The sequence below is a fragment of the Babesia bovis genome, assembly GCF_000165395.2.
Source record: "Babesia bovis T2Bo chromosome 4 map unlocalized Chr4_1, whole genome shotgun sequence".
Lineage (NCBI taxonomy): Eukaryota > Apicomplexa > Aconoidasida > Piroplasmida > Babesiidae > Babesia > Babesia bovis.
In genome coordinates, this window is record NW_026261571.1 from 312429 (window position 1) to 326226 (window position 13798).

At 37.4% G+C, this 13798-nt stretch overlaps 8 protein-coding genes across 8 annotated transcripts; 3 read left to right on the forward strand and 5 right to left on the reverse strand.

The window, feature by feature from the left end:
- Positions 1 to 2301: 2301 nt before the first annotated feature.
- Positions 2302 to 2744, reverse strand: BBOV_IV005165 (uncharacterized protein). Its single transcript, XM_051767211.1, has 2 exons — positions 2527 to 2744; positions 2302 to 2438 (listed from the first exon to the last, which is right to left on the reverse strand). The coding sequence occupies exons 1-2, from the start codon at positions 2694 to 2696 to the stop codon at positions 2402 to 2404; spliced, it is 207 nt and encodes a 68-aa protein (XP_051623632.1). The 5' UTR covers positions 2697 to 2744; the 3' UTR covers positions 2302 to 2401.
- Positions 2745 to 2786: 42 nt separating this feature from the next.
- BBOV_IV005170 (putative DNA-directed RNA polymerase II subunit rpb7) lies at positions 2787 to 3510 on the forward strand. Its single transcript, XM_001610396.2, has 2 exons — positions 2787 to 3085; positions 3202 to 3510. Exons 1-2 carry the CDS (start codon positions 2837 to 2839, stop codon positions 3478 to 3480), a joined length of 528 nt encoding a protein of 175 aa, XP_001610446.1. The 5' UTR covers positions 2787 to 2836; the 3' UTR covers positions 3481 to 3510.
- A 147-nt stretch (positions 3511 to 3657) lies between these two features.
- BBOV_IV005180 (AhpC/TSA family protein) lies at positions 3658 to 4515 on the forward strand. Its single transcript, XM_001610397.2, has one exon. The coding sequence runs from the start codon at positions 3867 to 3869 to the stop codon at positions 4473 to 4475; it is 609 nt and encodes a 202-aa protein (XP_001610447.1). The 5' UTR covers positions 3658 to 3866; the 3' UTR covers positions 4476 to 4515.
- BBOV_IV005190 (Mitochondrial small ribosomal subunit Rsm22 family protein) lies at positions 4489 to 6751 on the reverse strand. Its single transcript, XM_051767789.1, has 15 exons — positions 6303 to 6751; positions 6098 to 6264; positions 5967 to 6062; positions 5857 to 5930; positions 5723 to 5820; positions 5584 to 5684; positions 5490 to 5546; positions 5343 to 5447; positions 5206 to 5304; positions 5099 to 5169; positions 4986 to 5058; positions 4879 to 4947; positions 4785 to 4822; positions 4619 to 4748; positions 4489 to 4583 (listed from the first exon to the last, which is right to left on the reverse strand). Exons 1-15 carry the CDS (start codon positions 6655 to 6657, stop codon positions 4503 to 4505), a joined length of 1614 nt encoding a protein of 537 aa, XP_051623250.1. The 5' UTR covers positions 6658 to 6751; the 3' UTR covers positions 4489 to 4502.
- Positions 6752 to 6856: 105 nt separating this feature from the next.
- On the forward strand, positions 6857 to 9190 carry BBOV_IV005200 (putative glycerol-3-phosphate-acyltransferase). Its single transcript, XM_001610399.2, has 4 exons — positions 6857 to 7772; positions 7810 to 8886; positions 8923 to 9000; positions 9036 to 9190. Exons 1-4 carry the CDS (start codon positions 7251 to 7253, stop codon positions 9138 to 9140), a joined length of 1782 nt encoding a protein of 593 aa, XP_001610449.1. The 5' UTR covers positions 6857 to 7250; the 3' UTR covers positions 9141 to 9190.
- Positions 9191 to 9192: 2 nt separating this feature from the next.
- Positions 9193 to 10159, reverse strand: BBOV_IV005210 (tetratricopeptide repeat domain containing protein). Its single transcript, XM_051767911.1, has one exon. The coding sequence runs from the start codon at positions 9962 to 9964 to the stop codon at positions 9248 to 9250; it is 717 nt and encodes a 238-aa protein (XP_051623251.1). The 5' UTR covers positions 9965 to 10159; the 3' UTR covers positions 9193 to 9247.
- BBOV_IV005215 (uncharacterized protein) lies at positions 9948 to 10510 on the reverse strand. Its single transcript, XM_051767482.1, has 2 exons — positions 10414 to 10510; positions 9948 to 10345 (listed from the first exon to the last, which is right to left on the reverse strand). The coding sequence occupies exons 1-2, from the start codon at positions 10495 to 10497 to the stop codon at positions 9977 to 9979; spliced, it is 453 nt and encodes a 150-aa protein (XP_051623659.1). The 5' UTR covers positions 10498 to 10510; the 3' UTR covers positions 9948 to 9976.
- Positions 10511 to 10541: 31 nt separating this feature from the next.
- On the reverse strand, positions 10542 to 13720 carry BBOV_IV005220 (serine/threonine protein metallophosphatase family protein). Its single transcript, XM_001610401.2, has 7 exons — positions 13417 to 13720; positions 13239 to 13377; positions 12989 to 13202; positions 12135 to 12953; positions 10932 to 12095; positions 10745 to 10896; positions 10542 to 10708 (listed from the first exon to the last, which is right to left on the reverse strand). The coding sequence occupies exons 1-7, from the start codon at positions 13658 to 13660 to the stop codon at positions 10582 to 10584; spliced, it is 2859 nt and encodes a 952-aa protein (XP_001610451.1). The 5' UTR covers positions 13661 to 13720; the 3' UTR covers positions 10542 to 10581.
- Between the last annotated feature and the right edge of the window lie 78 nt (positions 13721 to 13798).

Consider the following 13798-nt stretch of genomic DNA (forward strand, 5'->3'; position numbering starts at 1 on the left):
GATGATTTATATGTACTATTTTTCAAATCAATAAGCATGTTTTGTATAACTAGCATGTTGATGACATTTTGGTTGACATCTTATATAATTGATAACAGAACTATGAGTAGAAAAGTACGGCGACTCAACAGACAAATATTTTATCCGTTCTCCAACTTCCGTCATTTACGTTAATGATGCTGACATATGTTAGATATGTTAAATGTCTAAATGTAGACAAATATGTTATGGTGCTAAGGATGATTGTTGAAAATTGATTTTAAATTGGATGCGATTTACTTTGTTTTTAATGACAAAATGAGCACGCCGGTATAACTTAGAATGTAAAAACACCAATCACACATATTAAATCATGAATAAACAAAATCCTCTCCAGGGTTGCTATATACATGTACGCCCCTTCGCGATAAAAAATAGTGACCCATTATATTTCTTATACCGATAATTGATAAACTAAATAAGTTGAAATATTTTATTGGGTGACAACAGAGATATCACAATATGCGTTCCTTATATGTATCTTAATAGGGCATTCGGTAGATGAGAAAAATTGCATCTTGAGATTATCCTTCAATAGGCCTAAAAACAACGTATTATACAACTTTGTGTAATATAAACTACTAATGGTGATTCAAAACTAACGTTTTTTAATTTAAAGGAAAATTCATATGATCATACCTTTTCAACTAGATGCCTTTAAAACAGCCATATACATATATCTAATAATATGTTCATAATATAAACGCTTCTAAATCCATCACAGTGTAATCGGTGTTGTTTCGATGCATATCGTAATATAAAAGGAATATTATGGGCAAGCCACAATTAACGTTTATGTGTCCGTCGAAATCCTGTTTCAGTAGCTTTTAATATGTTATAGCAATTTATTTTTTTACAGTTTGAGTATCTGTCTAAGTAATACAAACCAAAGTGTTACTATAATATAATGGTGTCCGTGAAAAGTCAATAGGGAGCAATTATGTAGGCATTACAACTCATAACAATCTCATATTAGAATGTTAATTTTATGTCTCTTCGGTCTTGTGAACATCCTTTTGCCATTGAACATTCAATCAAATATATTTCTTCCCCATGAAAATTTTGCGTTATTATTCATTTCATGGCATATGTAATAATGAATCGGCGTTATGCAACACATGAGGGAGCAATTGGTTCTTCGTTATATAAGATTTACCCCTATAGAGCTTCTTGGATGGTATCGCATATTAACCACCACATATCTCCATAGCTAAACAATTTATCAGATGAAATGAAAACATGTTATAATGATCATTTTCAATGTTACTGATCTATGTTTTAATTGGCAATGCGTCGAGCAGCCATCACTCAAGTTTATTTGATAGGCAATGTTTTACATTGTAATTCTTCGTGCCTTAACTAGTTAATAATAAGACGACATTTATATTTCGCAATAATCTTAAATACACGACATACGACTCTGATATGATAGCACAATCATGATAAGAGTAATATAGATAATTTGTGATCTGTTTAAGTCCCTCTACATTCGTCCAGTCAAAAGCAGCTGTTTCGTGGAGCATAAGGATATCGAGTGAGGCAAACCCATAAATGAATTAATCATAACAACAGAAGACATTAACATCTTGAACTTGAATATCAAATTGTAGATAAAAGATATTTTTGCGTCTATGTTATTTGTAGCATAGTTATGTGGTAGGCGGGAAGCTGATTTGCACAGCACATAACGATCTGTAGAAAATGTACAGTTATTAATTATACCACTGTAATAGCACCCTTAACGAGGATAGAATCGGGTACTGTTATTTATAAAATAAATCAGAAACGGAAATAAGATTCCTTAACGTTGGTCACAACCCAACTATTTTTTTATTTCACATGTTTTCAAAACAACTGCACCATCATCTCATGCAGCATGTTCCGTCTCGTTTTATCTTTTCCTATATATATATATATATATATATATATATATATATATAAAATCAGCTGCATACCTCTCCCACAAGTGGAGAAAGGATCTATATACGCAGATAATTTTGGAATATCGATTATTTAAATAAGACCTCATTAGTGCTTCTTTTGTGATACACAAACAAAAATTGCTCCATGATTAAAAGTACTAGACTCGCGATCTCTGGATACAGGAATAGGAAAAAACGTGCATCATTCCAACTTAAAGAGGAGCCGATACATGATCATACGACCAACCAACGAACTAAGAGCATCCAAGTGAATACTTTTAATCATAACTTTATATGTCTATATAGAAAGTACAAATTAATGAGAAGTACAAGATCGCATAATTGTCTAAACCATGTGATTTGGGTCCAGGATCTATGTTAGTATATATGAAAAGCTATAGCAAAAGAATCATTACATCTCATTTTAAACGGCTCAGATGTCATTGGGAATTTTCTCTACGGTAGTCTTGTATATATCTAATTCAACATTATTTTAGGAACATTAAATAGCCACAAGATCTATCATTTGCTTCTCTATTTATTCTAATGAGCACATTTAACTTACTTCTTGTACGTTTCTGGTGGGATAGTCGTTATGTCGTAGACTCTTGTAAGTTTAGGTGATAGATGGCAAGGGCGTTTGGGATGTTTTGTTATCGGCACTATCCTGCTTGGTCTATTTGATCGAAAATATTTACGCAACAACGCCACAAGCTTTCCACGGCTGGGATTCATTTATTGTTTTCTGTATTTATATAATGGAATCTTCCTTTTGTTGGGAGTGTTGTGTAAAGAGGTCAGCCGAGCTTTTAGACTCAGCATTTGGTTTCTGGCCTGGAAAATAGGGACCGAAACTAAATTATGCACCTTTAAAAATGTATTTTGTTGTAGAACAATGGAAGATCATAAATGTAAAGCCATCTCAGCTGGGCCCGAGCTATCAACAAAATATTGAAGAGATGCTTCGTAACCAAGTGGAAGGCCATTGTAGTTCTAAATATGGATATGTAGTGTGTGTTATTCGTATTATTCAGAATGAAGTTGGGCGTGTGCAAGATGGCACAGGGATGATCGTAGTTAACGTTAAGTATCAAGCCATTGTTTTCAAACCATTCAAAGATGAGGTAGGTATTTATTTAATAAAGTAAATTCTGGTGTGAAACACAATATTTAAAACATCAAACACTTTATGCCCTTATTGTTTACCTATGTCAAATTGTAAAACTTCCTTCTTTTACAGGTGCTAGATGCTATTGTGACGGATGTTAACAAATTAGGTTTTTTTGCTCAAGCAGGACCATTAAAGGCATTTGTTTCAAGAACAGCGATACAACCCAGTTTTGTATATGATAGCGATGCTGCTAATCCTTGTTACACTGATGGGACTATTAGCATCAAACCACAAACTGAGGTTCGTATGAGAATTCAAGGTATACGATACGACAATTCAAACATGTTTGCCATCGCAACCGTGAATGCGGACTATTTAGGTGCTTTTGAAAATTATGGAAATGGTTGAAAGCTTTTTTGCAAAATTTCCTCAGGTTCACATACACATTGAAATCTTTTATACCTTATCGTAACAGCATTAGTTCAACATTTAAAAAATGTAGAGTATTAATAATCTAGCGGTGTAGATGCTTTATTGTTTAACGTTTCTTAGCGCCTGTAGTTCCAGGAGCGCGTTGGTTGCGGCAGAGACAAGAAACATCATATATATCTTGACAATTCACACACTTTAACTCTGCATTATTTTTGGATGCTTAAAGGGCGAAACTTATATACTATGCGTCTATGTACTCTGTCCAGAAGTGAATTTTCTGCGTTCTAATACTGTGATAGTTAACTTAAACCATAGTCACGAAACCATTTGTCTTATTACAAGGTTATACACATTCTATTCTGATGACTCTATGGATACATAGCCTTTTCTTCTTATCTTCCATAACTGCTGTTCCATCACGCCGTCTAGGCCATGCTATAGCGCCATTTTATACCGGATTTCTGAAACCACAGGGTGCAAGTAAAACAGACACAATGATAGGTACTACAATTCCTGATAATGTTCTTGAGGCTAAACTTCTTACTGATGGAAATGAAGAAACATCACTTCGCAGAATCCTTAATAATTTGCCGACTGATTACAAAGGTATAGTCATGTTTTTATTTCCAGCGGTGAATACACCACTATGTACGAAACAAGCGTGTAAATTCTCTGCGTCTTCATCATCACTCAAGGATTTGGGTTACGAAGTTTACGGATTGACAGGTTCTGAAGTTAAATCCGCAAAGGCATGGACCACAAAGCACAATTTGCAATACAAAGTACTGTTTGACCCTAAGTGGAGTTTGGTAAAGTACTTAGAATGCACATGGTTGCATTTTTTCATAAATAGATCTCATGTTGTAATTAGTAATGATGGCCGCATTTTAGCTCTTGAACGTGGCGTCGACGCGAATAATTCGGCTGATAGAGTATTAGAGATTGTAAAATCATTAAATACAACTGCTTGATGGATTTATATGAAACATATTTAAAAATTAGCCACCATAGTGTCTAACAATGTCTTTTTCAATCTTTCCCTCTATTTGTGGATCACTTTTGCACTTTGTTTCATTTATCTAAAATATTTTATTAAGTGACGTGTACAACTGACCATCACCCGTTGTTCCTCTCTATTGATGATACGCCTCTTGATACTCTCCGGTGTATACGCTCTGGCTACTGGCTGTTGAACTCTGTATGGAAACCTCCAGAGATCTCCCCAAATGGCATCTCTTGCGTATCTGATAGTAATTAGGACTAGAATCTCCTTATCATACCTATACCCACTGCTCTCTGGGCTGTTCTTGGGTACAATCTACCGTTCAATCAATTCATGGTATAAATAAAAGTGCTGATGGCTCAATAACTTACAATGCGTTCAAAATTGTTTGGATTAGCGCATATATCCATTATAACTCTTCTTCCCAACTTTAACGGTTGCTGAGTGTTTAGTGTACATATCACAACACATATGTTACCATAATTATTCTTGGCCAGAAGTATGATTTTTCATGAGCATATTTGGCTTTTGATTCATTTTGCAACTCATATCTATGACTCTATAAACATTCAAACATAATCTTTCACCAACCTTGGTCCGGACGATTTCCCAATAACTAGGTAAGAGAACTTTTCGTTGTCAATAGATCGAGAGATTGAACCCTGCATTAAATGCATGAAATAACAATGCTATATCACCTTTCTATACAAATAGTGAGGTGTTCGGTAAATTCTTTGAGAGAAATGACACCAATCCTTTCCGGTCAGTGCTAGTGGACATATTCCTTCATGAGGACACTGTAAAGCTCATATTCCCAGCGATTAAAATAACTCACAGGCGCCAAAAAATGAAAACAACCTTTATTTAACTGCGATATGAATAACTCTCTTATAGCATGTAAAATCCTAAAGCCAGTGGGCGTTCCAACCTCTACAAGGACCTAAGTTGTTAGTTAAAATGAATAGTTGTTTTCAATACCTACCATGTAGCCACCAATGCTAATTTTGTTCCATAGATTTCTAATTAGAAGTGATCTAGCCTACATGGTGTCAAGAAATAAACGCATGTAGGTTAACCTCTGATCCCCTAATATTTGTCAAATGGTATGGCACTACTATGCAATCAAATAACTCGGTATTATCATATACATCATGCTGATTGCGCAAGTTTTTGAATTCTGTGAATGATTATTTATACAATAACACGCATACAAACCTGGCAGTAAATATTCAGATATGTTAAGAAGATTTTTTGACGGTTCTACTATGAGGACATCATCAAACGAAGCAAGATCCCAAATAGAATGTGCTGCTCTGTATGGCTATGTTGATATGTAAAATGGTACTTACGCAACGGAAGCACCTGCTCCTGAATGGTAGAACATAATCCGCGACGGTTTGAAATTTGGAGCTCGCTTTTTAATCTATACATGGGCTTATATATAATCTTATAAACAAACTTCATTAAAAATGCGTAGGCATACAGCGTAATACCCAAAGAAAGTGTGAGCTGTGTGGGCTATTGCGATATTTGGTGAAAAGTGTATGGTTGAGTTCTAGGTATAAGTTAGCTGATAAGTATTAAACATACTTTATGCCGCGCATCTTCGGCTTCGGCAAGTTCAATTTGTGCCTGTTCGTTTGAGCCAAGTTTGTTCTGCTGTAACAATTCCTTCAAATGAGCAAACGCGGGATTATTTGTTAGTTTTTTTAATGCATCGACATATTCATTATCTGGAATATCCGTATCTAAAAGAACTACATTCAATTAGTAAACTTATAAGCCATTAACGTACGTGAAGGGAGTACTCGCGGAACTTCAACGCATCTCCTTGAAGCTAACCTTTTACTAATATATGATCCGCATGCGTCTATATCTCTTTTCTTAGCAGCCACTTTTAACAACCGAAATAACTTTTTTGAAACATCATTGGGAAAAGGTAATGTTTTGATTGAGATTCTACTCACATCATCTAACTGGTTTGTGGGCAGATTATTGATTGGTTTATATGTTGATATTCGATCAAACTGAAATCCTTCGTGAATGAATCTCACTGTGAGATTTACATAAAGCGGATTACCTTCATTGCCTTGTATCAATGATCTGCATTTGCTATAGCAAAACATTGACTTGCACATTTGTTGTTGCATCTGAAAACTACGCAATACTATACCATTTATTTTCCATCGTGTATTATTACAAGAATAGACCCTAGAAGATTTCAAAGATCATAAATAAACTTTTGTTCCGTTGTTGAAATTTTCGCGGGGACAACATGTGTAACTTTTAATGTGGCTGAGAACCGAATGAAACCACAATATCACAAGGAAAAGTTAAAAACAAATATACAACTATATGTAAACTAATGCCTATTATACTAGTTAACTGAAGTGTAATCCTGGAATCTCAAAGTCAATCTACTCTGGCAAAGGATATTTATTATCCATATTCCCTCATTCCTTAGGTTATCAACGAGCCGCCAATTTATATTATGTATTATTCATCATTGATATATAGTGATATCTATTGTATGTGTAACTGAGCGTATTATTGTTTCGTTTTGTCTTGCCACTTGCACATGTGGCCCTATCAAATTAAGGATTTGGGTAAAACACAAGGGATCGTTTATCATTTATTGGACTTTGATGATATATTAAGTCCGAGGTTAATGGCTAGGTAAAAATGTGGTTGTTTTAGTTGATCTATTATCTGTCTCTTATATCTTCTAATAACAGGGGTCAAGATGCATATAACAACAACTGACTTTCGCGTTTTCAACGTGTATATGTTTATTAAATGGCTTACAATTGTGGTCATTCGTACTTTTTTCATGAAGGTAACCGTTATAAATGAAGAGCGTCTTCCTCTTTATGGTCCTGTTATTTTGGTTGGAAATCACAACAACCAATTTATAGATGCGGCAACTTTGATTTATGCGGTCCCTCGGCAAATAAGTTTTCTAATGGCTGCTAAATCACTTGCTCGTCGTATGATTGGTAGTTTAGCTCGATTAGCAGGATGTATTCCAGTTCACAGACAAGAAGATTTGAAATATGCTGGCATTGGGAAAATCACATGGGAAGACAATTCAACCACTATACGTGGTGTTGACACACATTTCACCATGGATGTCGGTGTAGGTGACAAGCTCTTTTTTATAGATGAGAAAATCGGGGTTGAGAACGTCACCTCTGATACAGAGCTCACTTTGCAGCGTCCTATTTCGCGACCTTGCAAAGACAAAAAAAACGGTGAAGAGTTTGTGGTATGTTAATTTAGTCATAGATATACTATTACAACAGATTTTACCCAAGGTCGACCTTTCAGATACTTATGATGCGGTCTCTACTGCACTGAGGTTTGGAAATTCTATCGCAATATTCCCTGAAGGAGGGTCTCACGATCGCACCAATTTGTTGCCATTAAAACCAGGTGTTGTATTAATGGCCATATATTCGTTACTTGATGGTGCTGAAGATGTCGTGATTCTTCCGGTTGGTCTTGCGTATGGTGATAGCCATGGACTTCAATCAAACGCTACAGTATATTACGGTACAGGAATAACTATATCAAAGCGTGACGTTGAAGAATTTCAAGTTGATCGTCATACCGTTGTCAACCGTATTTTGGGTATCATTGAAAAGGGCTTGAGCAGTTGCATGATTACCGCTCCTAACAAGGACATTAAGGGTTGGATAGATCTATGCGGTAGTTTGTATCCTCCAGAGAGAAGTATGGTTCCTACAAACAAAGCTTTTGAGTTACGTAAAATATTAGCCAGAATATTTTGGGACCACGGTGAAGATCATAAGACTAAGGAATTGATAAAGAAACTTGCTAGTTACAAGCAAATGCTAAAAAACAGCTTCTTGCATGACGATGAAGTATGGTTATTAAGACAGTCTTTGCATTCTGCAACTTTATTATTCGTGGAGCAGGGTATTATGTTCTTTTGTTACTGTTTCCTTGCTTTGTCTTTCTTCCCCCTATGGTTCCCAATGTACATCATATCCAAGATTTTAGCTGAGCAGCATCGTCAGAAGGCGTTAAAGGCCTCAGTTGTCAAATTGGAAGGCGCTGATGTTGTAGCAAGCTACAAGATTTTGGTTTTGATGGGAATTACTCCTTTATTTAATTTGGGATACGGTCTCTTATTGGGATTGTATTTCGGTCGTAATCCGAAAGATATTGCCCTTATAGTTATCGGCTCTATGGTAGTGCTCCCACTTTTGTATTACATAAATTTGCGCTATTTCAACGAATTACCAATGTTATTGCGTCAATTACATATTTTCCCTTTGATCTTGATGGGCAAGATCAATGTATGGCGTGAAAACGAAAGGGAACTCATTACAACACGAACAGAACTGCAACTATTGGTAAGCATGCACTTTATTTTTAATGATGAACTTCAGGTACGGGAGTTCATACACGAGGTTGGACCTAAGGTATGCGACAACTTTATGGATGATTTGAACGCCATAATGCCAAAAGTAGGTGGATGCTAATTGTTTTAATTTTCGATCAGGTGATGATAGATGCTGACACAAGTCGCCTAAAAAGGAGCAAAAGCCAATGGGTGCCCATATTCGCTAAAAATTATTACTCGGAAAATGGCGAGGAAATTCTTTGATTTGTTCTGGGACCTACTATGCGTACAAATCCCACTACAAATTATTCATACAATTTTGTTATCGTATACATTCATATCTGTTTTGTGTATATAGAATTATTTTAAGATCACGTACTGGCGACGTGTTTGTTATAAAAGAATTTGAAGGCGGTTCCCACAAATTTGAAAATAGAAGAGAATCTGGTCCACAAACTTTTAACACTCTTGATGATCCTGTATGGTAACATTGTGGCAATAATTCCACCCTGCGATCTAGGATCATGTTCCAGTTGTTCAAATACCTTCTGCAACACCACCTTTTGGCTGCGATCATGTTCCTTCGATTGTTCTATCATTTTCTTCTTTTGAAGTCTTAGTTCCAGGTTATCTGGATAGAACCTCAAAGCTTCGTTGCAGTAGTCAATTGCCACACCGTATTCTCCATTTTCTGCGTGCGCTTGTGATATTCTTAGATATGCCTTAAGGTTGCTCTTGTCATACTTTAGTGCCTGATGACAATATTTTATTGCGTCTCTATAGTGACCCTTTTTCAACAAAGCCAGTGCCATATTGGTTGACAGGTCTACAAAGGTGCCAACGTAGATTTCCCACTTTCGTATGAATACAGCAGCAGAGGAAGCATCGCGTTCGAAGTCTGGTTTCTTGCTTAGAATGAATTGTAGCGCCCTAAGACCACTAAACCATACATCAATTGCTCCATCAACATCACCCTGTTTGAACAACTCGGCCCCTCGCACTTTGCAGGCGATTGGATTCTCCTTAGAATCGTCTGACCCTGTTGGCTCTGCAGGGGTCTTGACTTCTACATCTTCCACTATCTCCATTTTCCAAAAAGTTCATACTCTAATTGTTTTGTATTTTCTCTTAACCTTTTCTGTTTTGGGGGGATTTTGTGCTGGTTCTGGGCCAGGAGTAAGAGCCCATTGATATATCCACTTGCCGAACTTGAATACAAAGAACAATGGAATTACGAAAAGTAGTTTGTATGCCCAATCAACAAAAATACTTAGGATGCATATGAGAGTGGTGAGACAAAAAAGATCATTGGCTGTGCTGAAGGGAAGACCCAATTTTAAGCTGCTGAAGATAGACAGAAGGCTTAATCCGTATGGCACCGCTATTAAGGATGTTCTCAGGATCAACCTTTTGTTACCCAATTTTGCACATTTATCTTTATTGAATAAATGGCATACAACCCACAATGTCTGAAAATACGATGATTAATGTAGCGAACGTGTGTATGGCAGTGATGCCATTATAAATGCTAACTAACCATACATAACACAGCGACTACACAGTAGTAGAAGCCGAAATTCTTTTCCCTAGTAAGACGCTTCTTTTCAGATCTTCCGGCCATTTCTTTATAGACTAATTAGCGCTATAGTGTGTCGAGATCAACACGCGATGTGGGTTTCAATATTAGAAAGAATGTTCAGCGTTTTTACTGTTTGTTTATGTTATATTGGGGATGGAATGATTCTAAGAATTCATTGTACATGATCATTCCCTCTTCGTTTGTATCGATGCATTCGACCAAAATTTCAGTCTGCTCAAAGGTAAATGGAGCCCTGTTAGTTGTGTTTTATAAAAGTTGTACAACTTACTCAGTGTATCCAAGAGTTTCATAAAGGGCATGTAGCACTTCTTTGAACTCATGAATATAGATACTGCCATTATGACTTCTGTCATATGAGTGGAAAGCCTGCCTTAAGCTACTGCGGTGCTTGTACAAAGTGCTGCATACGTGGTCCCACATCTGCATATAATGTAAGATTATTCATCTATAATCACCTCGTTAACAACTGAATACTTGTTTTGGTCCACAACGTAGAATGCCTGAAGGAATTCAAGATAGTTGATTTTCTTCGTATTTGTTACATCTATCGTGTGGGCAATTTCCAACAAGTGTTGATCTGTAATCTGAAAACCTAGTTCTTGCTCTGCTTTGCTGAGGTCTAGCTTTTTGATGGCTTCCGCAAAGTCATTATAGGATAGTAGACCACCTCCCACTTTATCGTAATCTTGGAACTTTTGGAAAAGTGCCACTGCCCTGATAGCAGAAGAACGCCTTCTGGAAGTTTCTTCCTCAACTGCTTTCGCAAGAGCTGGATTACTGTCCAGATTGGGGTTGTAATACTTTGCTGCGGCTTCCGCTCTATCAGAAAGTATGACTTTCCCGATTGCTGGTAGTGCTGCTTCCATCCACTCTTCTTTAACCTTGTACCTTGTAGATGCAGAGTATATTACCTTGAGTTTACTCAGGAATTCAACAATGTCAGCTTTTCCACCTTGGTCAAGACAACTGCTGAATATAGTTCTCATCAGAATTTTGATTTGTGGGTTAGAGAGTCCAACATTGAGCTTTCTGATTGCTTCATCCAAATCAGAGTATGAAACAACACCATCCAAGTTACGGTCGAATACCATCAATATTTCCCTCAAGCTGAGATCTGCCTTTACCATGGTGTCGAAAATGTGAGCGATACACTCTCTTTGTAAGTTTTTGTGGCTTTGACCCACTGGGTCGAAGCCGATGGAAAACCTTTTTAGTACGTCATTATACGGAACCTTACCCGTTTGAGGATCTATGGCGTCCAACATGTACACTGAGAACAAGCGTGGTATTTGAATACCCACTATATCTGAAAGCCCCTCCGTCCACAATGCAGGATCTACATAACCGCTTTTTGCAGTATCATATTTGTAGCAATGCAGCCAGAGCGCCTGTTTATTTTCACAGACAACTTCGGCAATTTTGATAACAATATCATTCAACATTTTTTCTGAAGTGCTTCTTTTGGGCATCTTTGTTTCATTTTCCATTTGGGAAGATAGAGCCGCATCTATTAGTTTTGTCGTCACCATGTTGGTGTTGTTAGCGAGTGCATGTATAGAATCAAGTGATGGTGCCATATACTCTTTGACTTCAAAATGTAGCTGTTTACTGAAAATTAGCTGTAACAACGTTAATTATATGAGCAAGTTCAAACTTACGATTGCACCGGTGTTGCCTGTGGTTTGGCAATAGTTTGATGCTGAGAACAATGTGACACACCTTCCGTTATGGGTAGTGTCAATTCCCTTGAGCGTACTGGGCACTTGGTGTGATCTGATACAGACCTCCAAGTTGTTAAGATCTAGGAAGGCAGCGGTAACATCTGGTCCAAACTTGATACAATCAGCGCCCCTGTTGCTGACATCCCTCCCATTTTTACTTTGTGGGTCAGACCAAAGTAAGTCGAATACGATACTATCCTCGAAGGTGTCCGGCGATGCTGGGCACATTCTCTTTCGATTCACCTTGCTTATAACATCCAGCGTAACTCCATCATGCCTGAAAAGACCCCCGTGGACCACTACAATACGTTTTTCTATAATGATTACTAGTGGCAATTCCCAGAAGATGCGTTGGAATAGTTTGTATATATGACCGTCGTACTTCATCCGTACTTCCCTTGCAAAACCATATGCTTCATTCATATCCTCAGATTCGTGATTTCCACGATTAATGATTACCGACGATGGATCGGCCAATTTAAATGAGAAGAGTAGCATAAATATATCAGTGGCTCCCATTCCACGATCTGCAATATCTCCATTAAAGAGGTAGACATTTCTACTTGATGGAGGTCCGAATTTAAAGAATATCCACAAAAGATCGTTTAGCTGCCCATGCAAATCTCCAACTACAATGAGGTTTCCATTTTCATGTGGTGGGACCTCCACGGTGTTGATGGCTCCATTGTCATTGCTGCGATACCATTCTAGCATATCGACAAGGATTCGCTGTGCGTATTCAATAGGCACGGTGCTCTGTGCAAGCTTAAACTACAAATGGCGTAACTTACGATTTGCCCTGATTTATAAGCGTCTAGTAGTTCATTAGCAAACTTTGATGTAACTTTGCTCCCGAGTTTGGGACCGTTGTATGTTGTTTCTGGATACTTTTGGGGGTCACTCTCTTCGAAGACATCAGAGAAGCGTTTCTTTGGTTGCCCCGGTTCTTGGGTGGTCGTGTTGTATATCTTTTTGATATGGTTGAGAATAGGCAAATAAACGTCACTGAGAACATATGCCTAGCTTATTACGTAACTATACCGTTTACTTGCGAGTGTGCGCTGCTCCTGTAAGCTTTCCATGTGATCCCAGAAACGAAATGCCACTTCTTGTATGTACTTTGCTCTCACCATGTACATCCTTATGAATGCTTGGATGCGTGTGGCTGCTGCTTCTTGTTCTACACATTATCTATATTCATTGTTATGATATTATTTACCATTATATTGCTTTACTGACGTCACTGGAACGCAAGCGATTGCACTGTCATTAACTCCAAGCATTGGCCCATAATTTGTGGCTAATTTGAGCGGCTTATCGGTCCTGACACCAATTATATGTCTCAAGACATCTCCATTTCCCCTGTTGATGTATTCTCGGGATCCTACAAGTTCGACGGTGCCACGGACACCGTAGACCTCGACGACATCTCCAACGTTGAAGGTAGTTTCTCCTCCCGCCATATTGTTATTTACACACTAAACTATATATTCAAAATTATGTGTAAAAATGGAAATTGGATGAAGGCTTCCAGTGAGTCTTCTCTCATTTGAAATGTCAACATGGGCGCATTTCCTGTTGGAGTGCATTCCACCTTCTGT